Source organism: Pseudorca crassidens, chromosome 13 (assembly GCF_039906515.1).
Source record: "Pseudorca crassidens isolate mPseCra1 chromosome 13, mPseCra1.hap1, whole genome shotgun sequence".
NCBI classification, from domain to species: domain Eukaryota; kingdom Metazoa; phylum Chordata; class Mammalia; order Artiodactyla; family Delphinidae; genus Pseudorca; species Pseudorca crassidens.
In genome coordinates this window covers 74,887,311-74,913,168 of record NC_090308.1, presented here as the reverse complement: position 1 = coordinate 74,913,168, position 25,858 = coordinate 74,887,311, and the positions used below count along the sequence as shown (strand labels likewise).

At 34.4% G+C, this 25,858-nt stretch overlaps 1 protein-coding gene across 1 annotated transcript in view; it reads left to right on the top strand.

The window, feature by feature from the left end:
* The window catches only part of LOC137204902 (uncharacterized), a 49,658-nt gene that overhangs the window by 860 nt on the left and 22,940 nt on the right, over positions 1–25,858 (top strand). The window contains exons 3-4 of the mRNA XM_067702903.1: positions 5,384–5,469; positions 24,097–24,204. Of these exons, the coding sequence (XP_067559004.1) occupies positions 5,384–5,469; positions 24,097–24,204 (194 nt within the window). The remainder of the gene's footprint in view (positions 1–5,383; positions 5,470–24,096; positions 24,205–25,858) is intronic.

The following is a 25,858-nucleotide window of genomic DNA, read 5'->3' as shown; positions in this document are numbered from 1 at the left end:
GTGTAATTTATTGGAGTGCTGTATATTGCAATAGAGGTTCAGGCGCTTTTTGTTGAGCACTTGCGTTTGCAAGCCCGTTATTTGCTGAAGCCACCTCTTCGTGTCTTTTATTACTGCCATTGCCTTAAGCGTACATTTTAAAAATGTTTTTCATTGTTATATGGGCAAAGCGAACTCCTGATCTGTACTTCAGATACTCTTTTTCCTCGTTACAAAAAGGCTAGTAATAGCTAATTAGGGATTTGGGATTAAAGAACCTTAAAGCTTTTCTAAGTGTTTACAAGAAGGAATAATGTAAACCTGAGCGAAAGGAAAGAACGTTAATATTTATCTCTAACTGATCTAGAGGTAATATACTGACAGATCAATAACGTACCGAAGGATAACGAAAGAGTATAGTACGCTTTTAGCCAAGGTGATTGGTGATTAAATAATTTAAATTATCTGTGTATATTGCAGTTGACTTCGTCATGCTAATTAATGGCTTCTAATTTGAGGTGTAAACCATTCCTGTTTACAGTTGATCACGGGAAGACTTCTTGGAGACTGACGAAAAGAGAAAAAAATTAATCTTTCATAAATTAGTATGTAATTACCGGTTTTATATGCTAAATCATACATCTGTCTTTTGCTGATGAGGATAAGGGCCTTGTTTTTTAAAAAACGAATATGGGTGAAATTAATGGAAACAATGGAAAAAGCCATTTGTTAGGAAACAAGGACACCAAGTGATATTTATCTCCAGAGGATTTAAGCACTTTTCAAAAAGACTTGAGAGTTGATTTTTTTTTTAAGGATTGCATTTTAAAGGGAACTAGGATAGTCGTTCTTTTGTTAACATTTAACAAAAGAGTCTCCTTAAAAAATTTAGATAATAAACTGCATTTTATGGACGTGGTCTAAAAAGGTTATTTATGGGGAAAGGACCAACAAGCTGCATTGTGGTTTTCTAGATTGCTTCCTCAACCCTTGTACCCTCCTAGCTCCTTACATTCCTAGTGGGAAATACTTGCTGCAACTGCCTTGGGCTGCATTGCAAGACTGCACCGGTGTGATGCCTTGTACTGAAACAGCCAGAAATCACCGTACATGTGAGAAAGAGGAAAAAAACACCTAAACCTATTTGGAGTAATAGGATGTAAAAATTGCCTTTTATAAAAATCTTAACCAAATTTTTTTAAAAAGGGAAGTTACCATGACTTGTCCTATTGCTGTAGGGTTATCAGAGTCATTGTTATTTATTGAAATGGCTATCCTTCAAGTACTAAAAATATTTGCATTTTTAAAGACATTAGTTCTATTGTAACTATGATAGGTAAAGTAGCTTGCTTCTAGATGGTTAGGTTTGAAAAGATGGACATTTAATATGCCTTTTTGCAATTCTGTTTATTTCCGTGACACATGCTTTCTATTTTATCTTAACTTTTAAAAAAGTATCATATTCTTCAAATAATTGTGATGTTTTTACATTACGATGTTCTTCAAATAAACAGATTTTTTAGGAACTAAACATTATAGTTAGAATTTTGTGATTTTTAAAATGTTTGCATTAGTCTGATTCTTACTAATAGATGTTTATCCTTGCTAAGGAAAAGAAACCAAATTATGACATGGAATATAATATTACTCTGGGTAAAGTTTTCTATATATATCTTGTGAGTAGTATGGAAATATGGAAAGCTAGTATGAATATCTCATGTATGCTTTTCATTTAGAAGCTTTTCCTAAGTATGCTACTAGTACTTAGCTCCTAAAAAATTTTTAAGGAAAAATTTCCTTCTAAATTTTCTGAATATGATGTTCCTGTCATTTTGACTAACCTTTGACAATGTTTATAGTTTCTTTTTCAAAGACCTAATTTGAAGATAGTTGTGAGCCTGCCTTTGAACTAATTTATAGCTATCAGTCTGTTATAAGAAAATGTAGGTTACCTGCTAAAAATTAAAACTTCTTTTCAGCCAAATAAATTATTTGTTTTTAACAATAGATGTTAATTTGAATTCTACTTAGTTCTTCAAATGTGACAAATACTCCTTTATAACATTTTAATTTCTTTAAACATAAAACATTTCTGGAATCTGACATCATCAGTTAACTATAGGGTTTATTATGTCATGTATTGTGCATGTGTACACAAAAAGTCAGCACATATCAAATAGGAAGAAAATCTTACTTTGAAGTCCTAAATTTTAGTTCCCAGGGCAGTGGCATTCTCAGCTAACTTTTGCACATAAGGATAGTTCAAATTTCATCTATATCCATTTCTATTTGTTTATTTTAACTTTTTCATGGACTTCAAAAATAAAATGTCAATTTTAAAAGATTTTCATACCTTTTTTTTTTATAAGAAGGCTAAAAAAATAGTAAAAGTTTGGAAAGCCAACAACTACTGTTTTTGTATAATACAGTGTCTAGGAGATTACAAACTTCGTGAAATGTAAAAGCTCCTGTGCAATTCATTGCTTCACTTGGCAACACATGAAACAAGATAAACATTTAACAGAAAGTCTGTCTTGATTGTGATAAGTTACTATTCTAATGAAATAATCAAATGCTGCCATTCAAGTTCTTTCTGGAACAAGATGGGATAGTTTATAAATAAAAAGATTCAACCACATTTATGAAATTTAGTTTGCTCCCACTTGTATGGTGAACTCAAAAAAACTTTACAATTACAACTTTTAAGATTATATATTAAATCTTTTGTGTGTGTGATATTATGCTTTTTTTTTAATAGCAAAGGCTTTGTCCTATAAAGTGTAGAAATGGAAAAGTAGAAAACACTCTTCTTCAAAAACCACATTCTTTTTTAATCCTCATCTGCCCTAACAACAAAATACAATTGTCAAAAGAGTGTTGTTTTACACACCACTTTCCTCCTTCTGGATTGCTCCCCAATATTGGTTTTGTCCATGTTGGTCTGACTTTCTCCCTCTCAACACACATATTCTTCTTCCTTCACAAAGCTTGAATATATATCAGATTTGAACCATGTAAGTAGATATACTATTTGGCTGCTACAGAAAGAATAGAGAGAACCAACTTCAGTAAGCCAACTCATTATTTAACACTTTGTATTGTCTCCCTTATATCTCACTGAGAAACCTTTTAATCTGTAACAAAGATTAGCTGGTTATCAACAATCATATAATCCCTTACTTATTTAAATGTTATTAGTAATTTACCACTCAACTTTTTTTCCTCCAAATTAAATTATTCTAGTAGCTTAGATTTTTAAATGTCTTAGTTTGCATGATAAGGAGAAATACATATCTTCGTTGAAAAAAAAACATGTATATATAGACACACACATACACACCCATCACTTCATGAGTTCACAGTACGGCTACAAAGATTAAAGGAGAAAAACAATTTTAGAACACATTCCCCCAAGATTTGGAGCAACACGGTGGATGAAGTAGAAAGAGCTGTTCCGGATGGCAGGAAACTTAAAGGAGAAGTCTGTAGGCATGTTCTATTATATGATGATGTCTAATGGATTGAGAGTGGGCTTTATCGAACAGGGAACAGTGGAAGAAGTGAAGGTAGACTCAGGAGAAGGGATGCAGAGACTTGAAAAGTTGCTAGTGGTGGTGTATTAAATAAAGCATATATGATCAATGTGATTCTAAGATGGAATTTGAGGACAGAAAGTGTAGCCACTTGCATTCATATGTACCTGAATTCATAAACTTTGAGAACCCCCAAGAAGAAAAATTACTTTATTCATGGAAAGGGAGAAGTTTGTCTGTCGAGTTAGTGAGGAACTTCTACGTAATCAGAATCAAGGACACCAAAGCAGACACTGTTGGTGAAGAAAGAGAATGGTTGTTTAAAAGAATAAGATCTGACCACCAGAGTGCCCACAAGGCTGCCTTGAGATTCAAATATGAGAATAAGACGTACAAAAAGTAAGATCCAACTCAAAATTGAGAATGAAGCCAATTTAGATTTAAGCTGACTTTGTAATCAAAAATGGTGTTTCCATTTTCTAAATTCCTATAGAAAGGCATGTCTCATTATACCACCTTATTTGTAAATTGCCTTCATTTATATATATATATGTATATACGTATACGTATATATGCATATATACACACATACTTGGCAAAGATCCCCTTGACTCATGCATCTGTTGCTTTATTTCCTTCAATGGATATAATCATACCTATTTGTTGAAATGGTGATTAGCTAACTAGCCCAAAGAATGAGTTCTGTTACACATTTATAAAATTAAAAATAATATTGATACCAAGTAGATCTTTCAAATGAGATGTGTGTGTTAAAAATTTAAGAGAAAAAAGAGAACCTTTGAATATGATTTTGAGATTACACCTACAAATTCCATTGCATTCAAAGTTTTCATGCTTACATTTGAACACGTACAAATAAAGGTGCATATTAAGTGGTTATAGTGGAATTTTTCGTGCTTATCCAAACTTCCAACTGACAGTGATTTATAGAAAAACTAATATAGCCTTTAAATGGAATCTCCTGGTAAGAACATATGTATTATTTCCTCTCAACAGTTATTAGAAGTGTTGTCACTGAATATCATTAAGAAACATCTTTCTTAAGAATATTGAGTAAGTGGTATCATATGAGAACGAAGAAATATGTTGCCTTTTTGTCTTACCATCCTCACCTCTCTGGTTTGCACATGTTACACTTTATACTTGTTTTGTCATTCATTGTTTTGGGGTTTGGGGTAAGTGTATGTATAAGAGTTTCACCTTTCCCTGCTTCCTCACCTTTTCAGTTTTTTCAGCATCTCTATAAAATTTTCCTTCTCTTCCATCATTGAAACTTTCGTTCTAATGGTAAACCAAATATAGGAATTAAGATATATAATTAATTTGGATATACCCTAAAAGCTCTAAAAATATGAAGATGAATCTATTCTTCATTTCTTATAGTTGAAACTGTTGCACACTAAAATCTTCCACCTCTCTTATTTTCAGCCTCCTGGTTATTTTACAAAAGACTAGAGAAACAATTTACACACCTGGTGTGAAAAGGAGGGAAGAAAAAGCCTTCCTTTACTTTTTCATAAGGAAAGAAACAAAGTGCCAAGCAGTAAGCATTTTCTGTTTGTGAAGTATATATACAATTTTGTGTTACAAAATTTTTCCTATTTCTGTATTTTTTGCCAAAGTCAAGGTAAGTGTGGCCTCTTTAGACATTAGATTTTCTGAGTTAGAGGAATTACTAATTTTTTTAGAAGTTATTTTTGAAGTAATTAATGCATCTTTCTGACTCTAGCTTGTGAAGTTTCCAGTCTAATAGTGACTGAAGAGGACTGCCATTGACTCGAAGCACTCTCTGGTGCTGCATAACTTCACCTCTTTGAAATATTTAGGTCAGAAATTCACTTCATTTTCAGAGCCAGATCCCATCATGCCCATAAAAATGTTCGAAAAAGAAATCCGGGATGAACACACAATGGCAAATTTCCATGGCACAACAACGGTAAGATATTTTTCCCTAATGCCTGTGAATATTGCATTCTTTTATTAGGATAATAATAAAAAGGTCATTTCCCCTTTCAATCAGCCAGTTTCTCATGTGGCCTCTTCTTTTTCTTTTTATTACTAAGAGAATATTTTAATAGAAATTTATTTTTTTAAATATGAAAAAGAAACAGGAACTTCAGTCACAAGTTCCAGTGACCTGTACTACTTCTGTGAAGCCATCTTCCTGTTCCCTGGGCAAAAATTTTTGAGTTGACGTAAGGACCCAAAGTCTACCTTTAATATCTCTCCCTTGTCTCCATGTGCCATTTCTACTGCTATAGTATCCTCATTGCAGCATTCTGTGCATCAGCTGAAGAATCATCATTTAAACACTGGCTTACAGCTTGACCCTCATTGTGTACTTTTAGTCCAACACATGGAGATGCCCTGTTCACTAGAGGCTGACAGTAGAGATGAGAGCTAATCTGAAGCAGCTGAGACCCCCACTGATGGCTACACCTGGAAAGCAGAGGTTTCTGTGATAGTCTGGCCAATCTCCAGATATTATCAGTTATTAAAACCTGACTTTATTTAGCAGCAATAACAATTTATTGAATGGACTACAAGAGATATGAATCAATGGCTATACATACCATTCAGATTTTAACTACAAGGAATTCACATTCCTGAAATAAAAACGAACAGCACTTATAGACTGTTTTTGTGTTTTAACCTAATTGCTTTTAGTATAAAAGATTCATATTTGATGAATACTAGCAGGATTAAATTCCACTGTTATTTTTAGTAATACAAAGTAACATAAAATTTTGTGAAATAATCAAGGGTGATATAGATTAATGTGAAAGCATTTTTGGAAACACCTTTTGAAACGAGTGTATGATTTCCATCTTTTTTAAAAGTTTAACTAATTTCTGACAGATTAGTTTCAGTTCTACAATATAAACTATGGAGAGATTTGAGTCAAGAAGATCTCAAGTCAAAATTAGATTGAAAATTTACAAACCTAGGGTCAAGAATTGCACTGATGCCAAAAATCTGTATAGTGCTGCAGGATACATACATATATTATCATTCTTTAAAAATTTGATTCTTTTTAACTAATGTATTTATGTATCAACACATTAATGTTTGAAGTCTAGAAATCAAGTCTCCTTAACTCGGGAGAAGTTTTTAAACCTCTTTGTGGTGGAAAAATATCAAACATTCCAAAAAAGTAAAGAAAATGGCAGTATGATCCCCAGGTACCAGATTCCCAGCATTCATAATTATCCACATTTGGACAATCCTCTACTATCTATCCTCCAGCCACCCCCTTTCCTGCTTTAAAGTAAATGCCATCATTACCCCTGTAAATAATTTGGTATGTAGTCTAGAAACAAATTCTGACTAGCTTAATTCTTTCATTGATTGATTCATTCATTTATTTACCACCTCATATTTTAAACATTTGTAGAACATCTACCATATTCTAGATGCCATATTAAGCCCTGGAAATTGATTGGCTGGATATGGTAATTTGGGACCATTTCTAAGAAGTTCTCTTATAACTGGAAATGTATGCTGTTAAGAAATCAGGTCATACCATTCAACTGCTTAAACCCCATCCAATGATGTATCATGAACTCCTGGACAACCCTTAACATGACATGTGTGATCTCTCATAATCTAACCCCCTCAACCTGTCCACACTCACCTTTACCCACTGGACCAGGAATACTCTAAACTCCTGTATGAAAATATTTTCCCCAATATGCCTTTCTTTCATTTTCTTGTACATGCTGGTCCCTCTTTCTGGAATCTTGATCTCAAAATGAGACCAATTGTGACGCAGTTTTCAAGACACCCCCAATCATCACTTCTTTGAGTAACCCTGTATACCTCTCCTCCAAGAAAACAAACCTCTAGGTGTTCATCCTCTATTGTAGCACAGAACGTCTTCTGTGTGTCGCTATTGTAGCACAGCTTTCAGGTATATCATAGTTTTATGTTGCTCTGACTAGACTAAGAATTTTTAGGACAGGCTCTGAATTTTGGATTTCTGTATCCCCATTATATGCAACAATCGGAATATACAACAGGTACTTAATAAATTCAGTGGTTTTTTTCTTGGAATGTGTTTATCAGATAAACAAACTATGGTCATTTCTGGAGGTATATTAAGATGGATCCCAACAATGACCCCAGTTCACCATGACTTCACAGGGCTAGCAGAGGCCCATGGAACCACTGATAGTTTTCCCACTGAAAGGAAGCAAACAAAATAGGTGCTGTATTTAAAGAAACACCAGAATATCATGTGATATTTGGATATCAGCTCTGCCCTTTCAGAATGTTTAGTACAGTATTACTTGAATGTAAAATGAAGGGATAAAATGGTCACTAAAAGAAGTTCACACAATATGAAAATAATGACAAAAAGAAAAAAGAAAACGAAAGCCTAACCTAAAGTGAATGACTTTAGGTCATTCCCCTCCTTGCCACTTAACTTTAACTTGTCTTTTTTAGTACATTTTTCTTACGTATCTTTTGTCTCCATCTTATATCTTGTGCCCTAAAGAATCAGATGGAAAACAAACATACATGTAAATAAGATATCAAATAAATGGAATAGTGCCTCAGCAGGGCCCCTATAGCAAATGGAAAAGAGGGTCTGTGTTACTACATCCATAATTATGGCAATGCCGTATGTAGGATCACTGAATTTTAGAGCTGGAAGAACCCTAGAGATTATCTAGTCCAAATACCTTTTCAAAGATTAAATGATTTATCCAAACTCACACCTCCTTTTCAAATTTCAGTCAGCCTTGCAATCTTTCTGAGGTTATTGGTGAAAGGGTAGGATAACTGAATAGCGAAAAGAGAATAATTTAGCATGGAGGAGTCAACATGATTTCTGCACTAGAAATGATGTTTGTTGGTTTTACTAGAGTTGTTTGAGGGGATAAATAAGCGTGACTAAGGAGATTTAAAGAGAAAATTTATATTTAAACTTTCAAAAAGCCTTGTGACAAGTTCCTATATCAGACTATTTAAACAACCCCCATAAGAAATTGGCTTGGAGAGAAATAAGGAGAAATTTGAGAGTTAATATCATTGATAAAGAATCAAGTCCTATTTCTGGCTTTTACTGAGTGTTGTTGGCAAATTATTTTGCCTCACTTATCATCATTTTCCCACAAATAATATAAGAAAAGTGATTTCACTTAACTCACTGAGCTACTGTGAGGATTGAATGAGATAATAATACTGTTTATAACAAAAGCTAACATATATTAAGTACAATTTCTTAAGTAATAACAAATTTTATTTCACTTAGCCCTCACAAGGAAAATACCGTTGTTATCTTATCACTTTAAAGATGAGAGAACTGAGGCACAGAGTAAAGATGGTGACCATTTTATCCCTTCATTTTACATTCAAGTAATACTGTACTAAACATTGTCCTGAGTCCTGAAGCTAATTATTGGTAAAGCCAGGAATTGAACCCAGGAAGGCTGGTTCTAGAGCGCTTACTCTTAGCCAGTCTCCTGCCTCTTGTGCTATTAGTATGCACAAATCCCTTTTCACGCACAGCCTAGGTACGTAATAAGGGCTTAGTAAGTTTAGTTATTACTATTTTTATACTTTATCAGACGGAAGAAGAAAAGGAGGCCTAATATTGACTGAAGACCTACTTTAAGTGTAATGCATTCTCTTTACAACCAGCCTGGGAGGCCATAGATGCCCTTAGAGGTATCATGGTTCAACCAGTCAGAACTGGGATTCGGGGGGACGTTGGTCTTGTTCCAAAGCCCATGTTCTTTTTACTACATTCCAGCCTGTACTGTTACTTGTTATTCCTCTTGTACCAAAAACACACTTAGGTGTATGGGTAGGTATGTACCCAAGATGTAAGGCACATATACACATAAAATCAATGTTTTATTTGACTTACAGGTGAGTAAATTTTAGTAAGGAAGAAACAAAGAGTAGCAAAGGAAGAATTTAGTAAGTTTCTGAAGAGCAGACCTAATGGCTGCTGTCCCCAGAGTCAACACTGGAGCTAGTCAAGTTTTATTTTTAGAGTGTGATGGGGCATACAAATACACATAAAAATTGATTAATTTTCAATTGATAGTAAGCTTTTATGGGGAGAAAAGGGCCAAGCCAATGATATCAAATGGCAGGATCCTAAAATGGACTGCTAGACAGGGGATCTATTGTCATTTTAGGTTATTCCCTGTAAAACATTGTCCAAAAGAGCTTTTGTACCAAACACTCATGCAAAGTGCTGCAAGGAAGAGTACCAGAAAGCATTATCCATGGTACTGCATGTCGGCATTAGAAATATTGTGTGGTTCTAGTCGCCATACCTCAAGGAAGACATAAGGCCATAAGGTTAGAAACCATCTAAAGAAAGATAATTAAAATGACATAAAGATACAGAAAATTTGCTGCGAGAAAATCGACTAAAAATATTAATACCTTTGAAAACTGAAAAGGGACATAATATAATAAAGTCAGGATGAAAATGAGTAGTATGAACACAAACTTATTCAACAATTCTAGAATTCCAGAACCAGCAAGTACCTTGGTGCTGTTGTTAACCCCTGAATTCTTCAGAATGAATCTCCCAAGTGAAAGGAAATCTCCTGCAGGATCACATGTATTAATCGCACTTAGGAAATTTAACATTAGTACTATAATATAGCATAATACACACACATATCCAGATTTCTCCAATTGTCCCAATAATCTTCTTTATAGCTTGCCCGTCTTCCCTCCCTGCCTCCCTTTCTTCCTTCCTTTCTCTTTTTTTTTTGATCTAGAGTCCAATCAGATATCTCACATTGCATTTATGTAATGTAACTCTCAACTCTCCTCTAATCTGGAACAGTCACTAATGCCATTACCCCCAACCCCTGGCAACCACTGATCTTTTTACTGCCTCCATAGTTTTGACTGTCCTAGACTGTCATATAGTCAGAAGCATACAGTATGTAGCTTTTACAGGTTGGCTTCTTTCACTTAGTAAATATGTACTTAAGGTTCCTGCATGTCTTTTTGTGGCTTGATATTTCATTTTTTAAAAACACTGAATAATAGTCTATTAACTGGATGTACCACAATTTATTTATCTATTCACCTACTGAAGGACATCTTGGTTGCTTCCAAGTTTTGACAATTATGAATAAAGCTGCTACAAACATCTGTGTGCCTACTTTTGTGTGAAAATAGGTTTTCAAATTTTTTGATTAATTTTGAGTGCAATGACAGGATCATATAATAAGAGTATATTTAGTTTTGTAAGACACCTTCAAACTGTCTTCCAAAGTGGCTGTACCATTTTGCATTCTCAGTATCAATGAATGAGAGTTCCTGTTTCCCCACATCCTCACCAGCATTTGGCGTTCTTAGTGTTCTGGATTTTGACCATGCTAATAGATTTATAGTGGTATCTCATTGTTGTTCTAATTTTCATCTACTTGATGACTTATAATGTTGAGCATTTTTCATATGCTTATCTGTCATCTATATATCTTCTTTGGCGAGGTGTCCGTTAAGGTCTTTGGCCCTTTAATTGGGTTGTGTGTTTTTTTTTATTGAGTTTTAAGAGTTCTTTGTATATTTTGGGTAACAATCCTTTATCAGATTGTGTTTTGTAAATATTTTCTCCCAGCCCATGGCTTGTCTTTTCATTCTCTTAACATTGTCTTCCATGGAGCAAACTTCCATGGAGCAAACACATTGTAATTGTAAAGAAGTCCAGCTTATCAATTATTTCTTTCATGAATCGTGCCTTTGGTGTTGTATCTAAGAAGTCATCTCCATACTCAAGGTTATCTAGACTTCCTCCTACGTTATCTTCTAAGATTTTTAGGTTTTATAATTTACATTTAGGTCTATGATCCATTTTGATTAATTTAGTAAAGGATGTAAGATCTGTGTCTAGATTCAATTTTTTGCATGTGGAAGTTCAGTTGTTCCAGCAACATTTGTTGAAAAGACTTTGCTCCACTGGATTGCTTTTGCTCCTTTGTCAAAGATCAGTTGACTATGTTTGTGAGGGCTGTGTAGGAGAAGGGTGGTTCTGAGCTCTCCATTCTGTTCCATCCATCTATTTGTCTATTCTTTCACCAATACTATACTGTTTTAATTACTGTTGCTTTATGGTAAGTATTGAAGGTGGGTAGTGTCAATTTCTTGGCCTTCATTATTGTGTTGGCTATTCTGGGTCCTTTGCCTCTTTGTATAAACTTTAGAATCAGTTTGTCAATATTCACAAATAACTGTTGGGATTTCAACTGGGATTGCATTGAATTTATAGATCAAGTTGGGAAGGACAGACAGCTTGACAATATTGAGTCTTTCTGTCCATAAACATGGAATGTCTCTCCATTTCCTTAGTTCTTTGATTTTTTTCATTAGAATTTTGTAGTTTTCCTCATTAGATCATGTACATATTTTATTAATTTACACCTACATATTTTGTGTTTTGGGGCGCTATATAAATTGTATTGTGTTTTTAATCTCAAATTCCACTTGTTCATTATTGGTACATAGGAAATAATATTTTGATAGAGATCTTTTCATCTATGTTCATTAAGGATACTGGTCTGTCGTTTTCTTACAATGTCTGGTTTTGGTAAAGGGTAATGTTGGCCTCATATTTTAAGTTAGGAAGTATTTTCTCTGCTTCTTGGAAGAGATTGCAGACCAGTGGCATAATTTCTTCCTTAAATGTTTGGTAGAGTTCACCAGTGAAGGCTGGTGTTTTCTCTTTTGGAAAGTTATCAATTATGGATTCAATTTCTTTACTAGATATAGGCCTAGTCAGATTGTCTATTTCTTGTATGAGTTTTGGCAAATTTTCTTTCAAGGAATTGGTCCATTTCATCTAGTTTGTCAAATTCATGAGCATAGAGTTACTCATAGTATTCCTCTATTATCCTTTTAATGTCTATAGGATCTATAGTGATGTCCTCTCTTGCATTTCTTATATTAGTGATTTATGTCCTATCTTTTTCAAAGAACCAGCTTTTGATTTTGTTGACTTTCTCTACTGAACTCCTGTTTTCAGTTTCCTTGATTTCTGCTCTAATTCTTATTATTTCTTTTCTTCTGCTTACTTTGGATTTAATTTGCTCTTCTTTTTCTAGTTTCCTAAGGTGAAAACTTAGGTTATTGATTTTAGCTCTTTTTTATTGTCTAATACCTGCACTCAATATCATAAATTTCCCTCTAAGCACTACTTCCACTGCACCTCACAATTTTTAAGTTATGTGTTTCATTTTCCTTTAGTTCAAAATATTTTAAAATTTCTCCTGAGATTTCTTCTTTGACTCCTATGTTATTTACGTTGTTTAATCTTCACATATTTTGGGAATTTCCAGTTATATTTCAGTTATTGATTTCTAGTTTAATTTCATTGTGGTCTGAGAGCAGACATTGTTTGATTTCTATTGTTTTAAATTAGGGTATGTTTTATGGCTTATAATATGAACTCTTTTGGTGAATGTTCCATGTGAGCTTGAGAAGAATGTGTAGTGTGCTGTTGTTGGATGAAGCAGTATATAGGTGTCAGTTATACACAGTTGATTTTTGGTGTTGTTGAGTTCAACTATATCCTTCTGATTTTCTGCCTGCTGATATGTCCACTTCTGATAGAGGGCTGTTCAAATCTCCAACTGTGATAGTGAATGGATCTATTTCTCCTTGAAGTTCTGTCAATTTTGCCTCATGTATTAATACTTTGACACTATGCTGTTAGGTAAATACACATTAAGGATTTTGGTTTTTGAGAATTGACTCCTTTATCATCATGTAATGCCCATCTTTATCTCTGATAACTTTCCATGCTTTGAAGTCTGCTCTGAAATTAATGCAGCTGCTCCTATTTTCTTTTTTTAAATAAATTTATTTATTTATTTATTTATTTTTGGCTGTGTTGGGCTCTAGGCACGTGGGCTTCAGTAATTATGGCATGTGGGCTCAGTAGTTGTGGCTCACGGGCTCTAGAGCGAAGGCTCAGTAGTTGTGGCGCACGGGCTTAGTTGCTCCGCGGCATGTGGGATCTTCCTAGACCAGGGCTCGAACCTGTGTCCTCTGCATTGGCAGGTGGATTCTTAACCACTGCGCCACTAGGGAAGTCCCTTCTATTTTCTTTTGATTCGCGTTAGCATGGTATATTTTTCTCCATCCATTTACTTTTAATCTATGTGTATCTTTATATTGAAAGTGGGTTTCTTGTGTACATTATATAGTTAGGTCTTATTTCTTGATCTACTCTATCTCTGTCTTTTAATTGGTGCATTTAGACCATTGATATTCAAAGTGATTGTTGATATAGTTGGATTAATGTCTACCATATTTGTTGTTGTCTTCTATTTGTTGCCCTTGTTCTTTGTTCCTCTTTTTTTCTTCCACTCTTTTTCTGCCTTTTGTGGTTCTAACTGAACATTTTATATGATTCCATTTTCTCTCCTTTCTTTATGCATATCAATTATACATCTTTTTAATTTTTTTTAGTGGTTGCCCTGAAGTTTGAAATATACATTTTCAACTAATCCAAGTCCAAATAACTACACTACTTCATGGGTAGTGTGAATACCTTTTAATAACAAAATAATCCTAATAATCCTAATTCCTCCCTCTTGTCCCTTGTATCATTACTAACATTCATTTCACTCATATATTAGCATAAAAAAAGGCAGGTCTACTGGCAACAAATATCCTCAATATCAGTTTATTTGAGAAAGTTTTTATTTCTCCTTCACTTTTGAAAGACAATTTCACAGGCTACCGAACTCTGGGTTGATGGTTTTTTTCTCTTTATACTTTAAATATTGTACTGTACTCTGTTCTTGCTTGGTTTCTGAGGAGAGGTCAGATGTAATTATAATCCCTTTTCCTTTATAGGTAAGGTTTTTTTTTTCCTCTGATTTCTTGTGGCATCTTTCCTTTATCTTTGATTGCTGTAGTTTCAAAATGATATGCCTAACTTTAGTTTTTTTTTTTTTTAATTGTTTGTTTCAGTTGCTCCACATTCTCAACAAAACTTGGTATGGTCATTATTTTTAATTTTAACCTTTTGAATAGGCACAGAGTGGTATCTTATAGTTTTAATTTGCATTTCCCTAAAGACTAATGACATTGAGCACCATTCATGTATTTATTTTCTATCCTTGTATCTTTTTTGGTGGAGGGTCTATTGAAATCTTTCAGCCATTTAAAAAATTGTGTTATTTGTTTTCTTATTAATGAGACCTGAGAGATGTTTTTCTAAATATCTGGATATAAATTTTTATGAGATATATATAATGATTACTTGCAAATATTTTTTCCTAATCTGTGGCTCGTCTCTTCATTCTCTTAACAGTGTCTTCTGAAGAGCAATTTTGAATTTTGATGAAGCTCAATTTTTTCTTTCATGGACCATGCTTTTGGAATCATATCTATAAAACCTTTGCCTAACTTAAGATTTTCTAGTCTGTTTTTTCTAGAAGTTGTATAGTTTTAGATTTTATTAAGTACTCTGATCCATTTTGAATTAATTTTTGTGTATGATGTGAGATGCTGATCAAATTTACTTTTTGCACATGCATATCCAAATTTTCTCTTATCATTTGTTGAAAAGATAATCCTTTCTCCACTGAATTGCCTTTGCTTCTTTGTCAAAATTTTTTCAATTTTTAATTTTTCATTGCTAGCATACAGAAAAACAGTTGAATTTTGTATAATGATCTTGTATGCTTCAAACTCACTAAGCTCTAGTAGTTCTAAAACATTTTATGTGATTCCATAAAATTTTCCTGATAGGAAAGTCATGTTGCCTATGAATTAAGGCAGTTTTACTTTATTTTTAAACTCCAAACGTTTTCTTTCTTTTGCTTACCCTAGCCTCCAATGAAATGTTGAATAGAGATATTGAGAGCTAACATACTTGCCTTGTTGTTGACATTATGGGACAAGCATTCAGTCTTTCACCAATAAGTCTGATGTTAGCTGTGGGCTTTTCATAAATGCCCTTTATTGGATTAAGGAAGTTTCCTTTTTTCCTAGTTTGTGGAGAGGTTTTGTTTTGTTTTTTTAAATCAGGAATGGATGTGGATTTTGTTCAATGCTTTTCTGCACCAGCTGAGATGATCATGTGGTTTTCCTTTTTAGTCTGTTAATGTGATGAATTACATTGATAGATTTTTAAATGTTAAGCCAACCTTGCATTCCTGAGGGGAAAAAAACCCACTTGGAACCCACTTTTTGCTTCAAATTACTAAAATTTTATTGAGAATTTTTGCATCTATGTTATGAGAAATATTAGTCTGTAGTTTTCTTCCTGTAAAGTCTTGGTCTGGTTTTCATATCTGAGTAAAGCTGGTCTCATAGAATAAGTTGGAAAGTATTTTTTTTTTCTTTTTACTTTTCTGAGAGAGCTTTTGTAAGATTGTTATCTTTTAAAAAATATTTGGGTAGAATTCACCAATAGAGCCATCTGGACTTGGGGTTTTCTCTATAAAAATTCCATATCTTTAATAGATAGATGACCATTAAAATGATCTATTTCTTCTTGAGTGAGCTTTGTTAGTATGTGTAGGATATCTCCGTTTATAAAGTTCTCTCCTCTGTGCCCTGCAAACTCTAGCAGCCTTGGCCTCCCTGGACTCCAACTATGCTTTCTGAACTCAGAGAGACTACCCAGTATCCACCTGAATTCTTCCAATCTGTGCCACGATCTAGAAACTGTTTGTAGGCAATAAACTGAGACCATCTTCGTGCTCATCTCATTTGTTTCCTGTTTTTTAGAATCACTATCACTCATTTCATGATGTCCAGTTTCTTAAAAACCAATGATGCATATGTTTTATTCAGTTTTTCATTTGTTTCGGTCAGGAAAGTAAATCTAGTCCCTACTATTCCATCTTGGCTGAAAGCAGAAGTCCATTCTTCAACTTTTAAAATATTTAACTCACCCAAATTTGACTAACTTATCTCTCTTACTTTATGCTAATTTTTAAGTAATATTTTAAAACTTTGACGCTGTAAAAAACGTGACTTTTCCCCAAGGGGGAGAAAAGCTTTTCACTTTTGTATTCATCTTGGTGCTTGACTTATATAATTTTCACCCATCAGTTTCATAAAAGGTGTTCAGTGTAAGCTATTGGGATCAATTTGACAGTAAGACTTTGTATGATGAGTGCATCCTCTAATTGTGAAAAAAAAAAATCTAAGCAAGAGATTTAACTGCTGTGGCTAATTCTTCTTCATCACTGCACTGTTCTTTGCAGAAAAGCTTGGAAACCAGCCATACTCTTTTTTGTGTCCTTTTTTTTTGCCCCTAGGGTTAGTTAGTTGTTGGAATGTCATAAAGACATATTTTTTTAACCATTTAAAAGAAGAAAAATATAAATTATTCTACAGTTACTTATATAAAGCATACGTTTGTCTATCAAATCTACCATAAAATCAAGAGCTAAACTTTGAGCCTTAGACAAATTTGAGGTTTGACTTCTTTGGGGCTGTCAGTGACGACAGACTGTCTAATATTTAAAGCTTGTTCATTCCTTTTGTATACTGGTGTGCACCCCTCTGGAGTTTACTACTGTTAGACAAAGCTCCTCTTCTTTGCTGTTCTATTCTCGAGCAAGCATTTTACCTACTGGCAGGCGAGACTATCATATTATGGAAGTTATGTAGACTTCAGTGGCAGAGGAAAGGCTGTGCTCACAGCAAGTTCATAGCATACGTGACATTGCAAAATAGTTTCTTAACCTGGAATCAGGTACACAGAGCTTTGGAATCTGTGAACATCTTGTAACTGTGTGCACATGTTTGTATATGTGTTCATATTTTCTGTACATGGAATCTGTAACTTATATTTGATACACAGAGAGTTTTTAAATGAGTCCTCCATGTACTTGCATAGCAGAGTAGAACAGAACAATCAGACCCGTTGTAAAAGCACAGGAGAAAGATATCCCCATAAAATTATCCTCTGAGGATAACTTAGGAATCTAGATCACTCAGGCCTCAGAGTGGGCCTCAGGCCTCACATCATTCTTTCTCACAGTAAACCATTTCTTTGCTACTTTCCTCTTTTCAGTCAAGCAACACTAGGTCTCAGGATGTAGACTAGTCATTTTAATCATTCTAGAATAATTCACTCTATCTTGATTTATATATAGGGGAAGTGTAATTATTTCTATGTCATTTCTAACAATCCAGAACCTCCAAAACAGATTATGTTCATGAGAAAGTCCATTTCCTTACTTTTTAATTATGCTTATTAAGCACCATCTTTTGATCTAAAGCTCCATTGAGTTTCATTTTTCATACCTAGGAATGTTCCTCTGGTGAAAAGAATCATTAACAATGAAGTCATACTTTAAAAATATTTTCCATCATCCGTTCACCTTTTTATTTTCCTGTCATGTCTCAGACTCAACTTATACTCAGTTCTCCCTTTGTCAGTTTCTCATTCTGGTTTCTTCAATTCAAGAATTAAGCAGTGTATATCTAAAAAGCAGTTCACCCATAACAACAGAGTCAGTAATATACCAAAATAAAATTTATTTAAAGAGGGAAGTGCTTTCTTTGATCACTGAAGAGTCTTCTGCACTAATATTTGAGGCTATATCTAACTTGCCAATTATCCAATATAATAAATAGAGCTATATATTCTGAGTTTTTCTACTAAGTCTTTCTCTCTCTTTTTTTTTTTTTTTGGTAAGAACTACATTTAAAAAAATTTTTTTAATATAATGAGTAAATACTGATTTTTTAGAAAATACAAGTCTTTTTTTGTAAATGAAAACCCACCTTTCATAGATGTTCTTTCTATAGTTATTAATTTAAATCATTATTTAAGTTTGTCCACTGTACCCATTGTGTTGGATAAAGTATTTTTCTCCCTGAAAGGAAATGATCATTTACCTATGCAATACTGATATAAAATGTGGCAGCTGAAGAGCAGCTAAATCTAATACAAGCAGTTGTAATCTCAAAGGTAATATATGATTGTAGGAAATGCTTTGAATGTATTCTCTTAACTTATGGACTATAATAACAATGATAAAGATCATGAAGTCTGGTCATGCCTGCACGTGGCTTCCCTCGAACAATGGTGGGCAGTTGGTGGCACAGGTGGAAAAAGCGACAAGTTTTTTAAAGCAGTATCTTAGCATGATATGGAGACTATTTCAAGATCCATGCCTGTGGAAATCCAAGCCGATCAAAGGCACTGAATCTGATCTGTTAGTATCAAGCGACAATAATCCACACTGCTTTTTACTAGGGCCCTGATAAACAAAGGTATTCAATTACTTAAAAAAAAAATTAAACATCTTTACATAATGAAATTTGCTTTACAAAAGGGCATATTAACATTAACACATCAGACACATATTCATAAAACAAGAATATGAAAGATCTAAGAAAGCTATGTATTCTGGACATAGACCACAGATTCTAGATAGGCTATAGAATTCAATTAAGTGAGAGATTCTACAATAAAAAGTCTCAACACTTTTGCAACTCTGAGCTGAAGATCACTTAAATATTCTGTCAGGTCCATTGATACTGAAAGAAAAGCAAGGGTATATAAGACTCAGTGCACGGCCAGCTATATTTACTATTTGCCTTACTAATGCTCACTCCATCTCAGTTATCACTAGGCTCAAAGTAAGTATACAGTTTTCTATTTTCTTTCAGAGCCAGGTCATTCAAATGTTTTGAGGCTGGAGATCAATTCTTGTTTCAATCCCAATTAATTCCACTCTCTGTGAGAGTTTAAAAAGAATTCCTAAAGTAGCAATGAAACATTTAATCATCACCAATTGTTTTCCTGGTGAAAACCTCTCATAAAAAATTTTCCAACTTTTTCTAAAAAAGATAATTTAAAAAATATGGTAATAGAAACTTACAAAACCTTCAAGCTTCAGTGTATATTAACTAATGATGTCCTGAAAGTTTTAGAAGATGAAGAGATTAAAATTATTTGTTAAGCTATATTAACTATATAATTAACTATATAATAATTAACTATATATAATTAACTATATAATAATATAGTTAACTATAATTAACTATATTAAATAAAAATAGTTTATTTTAACTTGCCAATAATATCATTCTTTTATCCACATATTTACATGTTTTCCTTCAGCAGCAAATCAGAATTTGAGAGTAAATCTTCTGCATGGCTGACATCTAAGAGGTCTGCATTGGTGACCCACTACATTTCATAGTTCGTGCTCAAACCTTTACCTCTTTAACATCTTAAGACTTGACAGGAGAATTTATAGGCATGTTGAGGAATACCAGTGTTTTTCCTGCACTTTCTATTTCAGTAAAATCACAGGGTTTTTATGTAAATGAAAAGTTACCTCTCTTAGAAGCCAGCTGGGAGCTTTTGACAGATAAATGTCCAATGCTTTAGTGAAAGGCTTTCACTTCACAAAAAGAAGATCCCCATTTAACTTAAAATGCAATAGTAAATAACAAGTTGAACAGATTCCTTCGAAACACACGTTTGCACATAACGCAGACAATGACAAGACAACGTACTTTTTCTTTTTTTCTTCCCTGATGACTGGCGGGTTTTAAGAAATTATCACTGTAAAATACATTCCAACTCTAGACACATTAAATGTGAAGAGAGAAAAGACTAGAACTGAGAAAATATGGTATGTTTCAACTTCTTTCTTTTCTACTTTGTATGTCAGTCTGAGTCCTCATACCTTCTATTTTCCTGTCACACTTTTTAATATTAGCTATGGCAGCACATTGAAACAGTTAAAGACTTGAAGCAAAGCTAAAGTGAGCAACAATTACAACACAGTCAATGGCAACTGTATAATAATATCTCACAGTGTCTATAAAAGCAGAGACAGTTATCAGACAGTTCACTTGATGGTTCTTTCAATACTATGTTGGTGATGCCCTGACTGTGTACTCTTTAATACTCACTAGGTAAAGTTTTTACATGTTCCCATGCTGCGTGATTTTTTCTTTGTTGCCAGCTTAATGTTACTTTCTATTCTACATATTTCCACATGACCAGCTCAGCTCAGCATCCCATCTGACAGACAGCACCTCAACCATGTAAACATTAGTTGTAGCAGATATTAGTTGGATGGTGAAAGAGGTATCAGTTTTTACCACATTAAGACAAAAGAAAAAATAAACTGGCTCATGTAATCCAAGGAAGTATTGAATAACCGAATCATAAGTAAGTCAGTAATCACTGACTCTGGAAACTTTGGAAACATGGACAGAGGCCCTGGACCAATTAATTATGTGGATGAAAAGAGGGACTTTTCTAGAAGTGGAGTGTTAATCAGATACTTCCAGAAATTCCCTACATAGCAAGAAATAAAGTTTACGCATTGTTTATAATTGTGAAGACTTTGTGACACTCTAGTTGGGAAAATCTGGTGTATAACTACTACAATTCTGTTCAATAAAGTATTGCAATAGTGGATCATTGACACGTTCTGAGGTTTTGCTCTCCAACACTAACTTTTAAAGGTTTAAAGAGTCATCAGACTCGCATAAGTTACATGATATTAATTATTTTTCCCTCAATGCCTGTGGTCATTTGCTCCCTCTTTTACTGCTTCAAAACCCACAAATATAAAGGAGCACAAATATCTATTGCTTTTCATTTTTTGTCCATAGTCAATTAATATTTTGAGGCTGATTGTGTAATCTAAGGAAGGACAAAAGTGTCAGAGTGAATGTGTTTCTTATTTCCCAATTTTGTCAATAAATATCTAAAATACAAGAGGAGCAAGGGAATGTTGCTCCAGGTGCAAACGGAAGAAAAACCAAACAACTGATAACATCAAAAGACCATATTTTCAAGAAGAATTAAACTGGTGATGTGGGAACAGAGAAGAAAAGGAAAATTACCTTGGAATAACTTCTTAAAAGGAAGAAAAGGAAAGTTATTTTGGAATAGCTTCTTAAAGCAGATGTATTCAAATCATCAGAACAAAGAAAACATGAAAAATCAAAGTTTAGAGACTTCCTTGTGGCACAGTGGTTAAGAATCTGTCTGCCAGTGCAGGGGACACAGTTTTGATCCCTGGTCCGGGAAGATCCCACATGCCGCAGAGCAACTAAGCCCGTGCGCCACAACTACTGAGCCTGCACTCTCGAGCCCACGAGCCACAACTACTGAGCCCGCATGCCACAATTACTGAAGCCCACGCGCCTTGAGCCTATGCTCCACAAGAGAAGCCACCACAATGAGAAGCCTGCACACCGCAACGAAGAGTAGCCCCCGCTAGCCGCAACTAGAGAAAAGCCCGCGTGCAACGATGAAGACCCAATGCAGCCAAAAATAAACAAATACATAAATTTATAAAACCAAACAAACAGAAAGTTTATAGAGTGCACCTTAACCATAATGTTCACATCAACCCTATTATTATCCCTGTCTGGTCACACCATTGCCAGTGGCAGAGCTGGAGTCTCAATCCAAGTCCTCTGGCAACAAATTAATGTTCTTTCTCTTGCTCTGTACTGCCTCCCATTCGAGCTCTTCACAGGCTTGAAATCAAGCTTGCTTCCTAGATGCTTAGAATCAGAAGTCCTACCTCCAACGCCTAAGAGCTCAGTGACCTCAGGCAAGTTACTTTAACCTCTTTGCAGTTTACATTACTCATCTATGCAGTGAGAATCATGACATCTTTCCTGTCATTATAGAGTTGTTGGAAGACCAAATTAGACAGTTTGTAACAATAACATTTATACATGTAAGGAATTGTTATAATTAAAATGCATAAAGAAAAAGGCTGATGAGATCTCCCAGCCACTAGTTATTATCTTTAAGGACTCCTGGTAGCAATAGTTGGAAATAATTTCTCTCTCAATTAGTCACACATTGGGCCATTGTGGAGTTAGTATTGCATTCAGTTTATGTCTCCTTACCTTGACGGTGCTGTGAAGTGGAGAAGTTCGGAGTAGTTTAATAATATGATTAAAGTGGTGAATAAATAAGACCCAAGAGGACAGGTAGAAGGAGTTGAAATTAATTAGTCTGGAGACAATAATACCTCCTAATACATGAGGCATTATCATAAGGAAAATGTAGACCAACTTTTATCCATCTTCTCTGAGAACTAACTGGAAAGTAACTGTGAAAATACAGTACAGAGATAAGAAGGAATTTCCTGAGAGGGTTGTTTGTTAAATATTAAAACAGGCTATTAAAAGAAGATGTGGAGTCTCCTTTGTTGATGACTTTTCCAAAGAAGAATAGACACAAATCAATTTGGTATGGTCGGGCAATAGATATACTGGCAATCTGGGAACTAGAAAAGCTTTTACTGAGATCTTCTTTCATCTCTCAAGAATTCTACAGCCCTCTGGCTAATTTTCCTGATTAATCATAAAATTGGTAGGTAGCAAGTTTTTCGAATTATCCTTGTCCAAATATGCAGACTATGTGAATTTGTTACCATCCTATGATGTGTATAGTTTTCTTTCTTGTCTTTTTTAGAGGAGGGGGGGATACATGCAGAGGGTGAATTAATCTTATTCTTTGGCTCACGGCACAGTATCATCATTGATTTAGTCAAGGCAAAAAAAAAGCAATTTTAAATGGATTTCCTCCTATTATCAAATTCCTCACTCCCATCCTCCCCTCCCCAACAGGTAACTGCTCTGATGTGTTTAATGTATACTCTTAAGTGTAAACGCATCTTTGGAAATATGTAGTGTCATTTTGTGTGTATGTACTTTAAACGTACATAAATATATCTCACTCTTTTTCTTCCATTTTCACCAAGCATTATGTTTCTACGAGCTACGCTGTTTCTTTTTTTTTTTTTTCTTTTTTGACAACCCTCCACCCCATATTTTTTTTAATATATATTTCTTTCTTTGTAGAAACTGGATTATTTCTTCTAAATTATTTCCCACATTTTGTCTTTTGGCTGATTGTGTCCGTGAGGTATCATTTAAAATGTTTCTTGTTTAACCTAGTGGTTAGATTTAAAGGCTTGGTTTGATTCATTTGTTTGTTTGTTTTCTTGGTAAGAATACTTCATGAATAGTACCATGTATTTCCTAGTGTAACATAATGGGAGGCACATGATATTCCTTTGGTTAGATTAATCAGTGCATTCAGATGATGCTGGCCTGACTTGCTAATTATGATAAGTTCCTCATCCACCTCTCACCTCATGGTTTAGGGACCATTGATGATAGTTGTCTATAGATCTATTATTTCAGTATAGGATGGAAAATAGAGATTTTATCATTCTTTTCTCCTATTGCATTTATTAATTGTGATTTTCTATAAAGAACTTTCTTTCACCAACTATTTGATTACCTTCAAATACAGTTTGTGCAGGAATGTCTAGATAAATGCTGGATTCTTTGCCTTTATAGCAAATTTAAGAATTATGAGTTGACACCCTAATAATCTCCAAAGAGATTTCCTTTGGGTGGGGAAGAGTGAAGGAGGCTTATCATTTCTAATCCATGTATTTCTTTACATCTTTATTAAGGTGTAATTGACAGAAAATAGACCGTACGTATGTAAAGTCTACAATTTGATAAGTTTGGGCATATGCATATACCCATGAAACCATCAACACAATCAAGATGCTGTTTCTAACTGCTGTGTCATCTTCAGGAACGTGCACCCACAGCTTTCTTCCTCTGGTGGTGGACAACAAGGTTGTTTCCAATTCCCTGCTTCCACAATGTTGTGAAAAACATATTCTCTTACGTGCTTTTTCTGGTAAGGATTCTCCCTTTTTTCCTTTAGCAGTGTGATTGGATAATCTTACATAATTGGTATATGTGCAACTACTGTGCCAGATTGTCCTCCAAAATGGCAGTGTTCAAGTGTGAAAGAATTCTTGTTTCCCCATCAACACTTAGCATTATAGAACTGGGCAATTTTCCCTTGTCTGATGGGTGTAAAGTAGTATCTCATTGATTTTCTTCTTTACTTACTGAGATAATATACTTGTTATTTATTCATATATATTTCCATCTCTCTAGGGTTTTCAGTCTTGTTGATTCTAGGAGTTCACTTTATACAATAGTATAGCTATAGCTATTATTTCTTTATCTATTCTTATGTCTATTCCATTAATCTATTTGTCTGTTACAACTGACATTTGGATTGGGACTGAGAGTAATTCAGGGAGAGTAGACAGTTTTACACTGTCAAGTCACTCCATCTATATGCATGGGTAGATCTCCATTTATTCAGATCTTTAATGCCATTTGGTAGAGTTTTAAATTTTCTCCTTTGAGGGCTAAGGCATTAATGATATCCCATTTCATATGTAGTTATCCCTCTACAAATTGGCATTATTAACTAATTTAATGTACATGTTCACTACTGGCCCTGTTTATGCCCTTTATGTCTGTAGTGTTTATAAACTCCTCAAGACAAAATCTGTTTAACTTCATCTGTGCAGTGTCTACACAGCTCCATGTAAAGATAGATATTGATATGTACTTTTTTAAAATATATTTTTTAATATATTTATTTATTTTTGGTTGTGTTGGGTCTTCACTGCTGTGCGCAGGCTTTCTCTAGTTGCGGTGAGCAGGGGATTCTTTTCGTTGTGATGCGCAGGCTTCTCATTGCTGTGGCTTCTCTTGTTTTGGAGCTTGGGCTCTAGGCGCACGGGCTTCAGTAGTTGTGGCATGTGGGCTCAGTAGTTGTGGCTTGCGGGCTCTAGAGTGCAGGCTCAGTAGTTGTGGCACACTCCGTGACACGTGGGATCTTCCCAGACGAGGGATCAAACCCGTGTCCCCTGCATTGGCAGGCGGATTCTTAACCACTGCGCCACCAGGGAAGTCCTTGATGGGTACTTTTGATTAAATGATTCCTTATTTTTTTCCCTTATAAAATACCTCAAAAATGATAAATTCTAAGACCTAATTATTTTTAGAATAAAGAGTTGCTGAACCAATAATAATGGACGCTAGTAGAATTATCGAGTCCCTCATTTATATTAAAAATTTTAATTAAAACTTCCTACCATTATGTGATCTGGTATCACGTGTTCTGCTGTGATCTGTGGATCCCTATGTCCCTGAGACCCTTCCAAGAGGTCTGTGAGATAAGATTATATTCATAACAATTCTAAGATTTATTTGCTTTTTGCACTCTGTTTACATTTACATGGATGGTACAAAAGCAATAGTGGGTAAAACTGCTGGAGTCTTAGCATGAATCAAGGCAGTAGCACAAAAGTGTGCACAGTCATTGTGTTCCTCACTCACATGCATTCATAGTGAAAAAACTAAAAAACACCAGTTATATTAAGAATCTCCTTGCTGAGGCAATAATATTATTAATTTTGTCAGATCTAACCCTTGAAGATATTTTTTAATATTTTGTGATAAAGTGGAAAGTATGCATACTGAAGTGC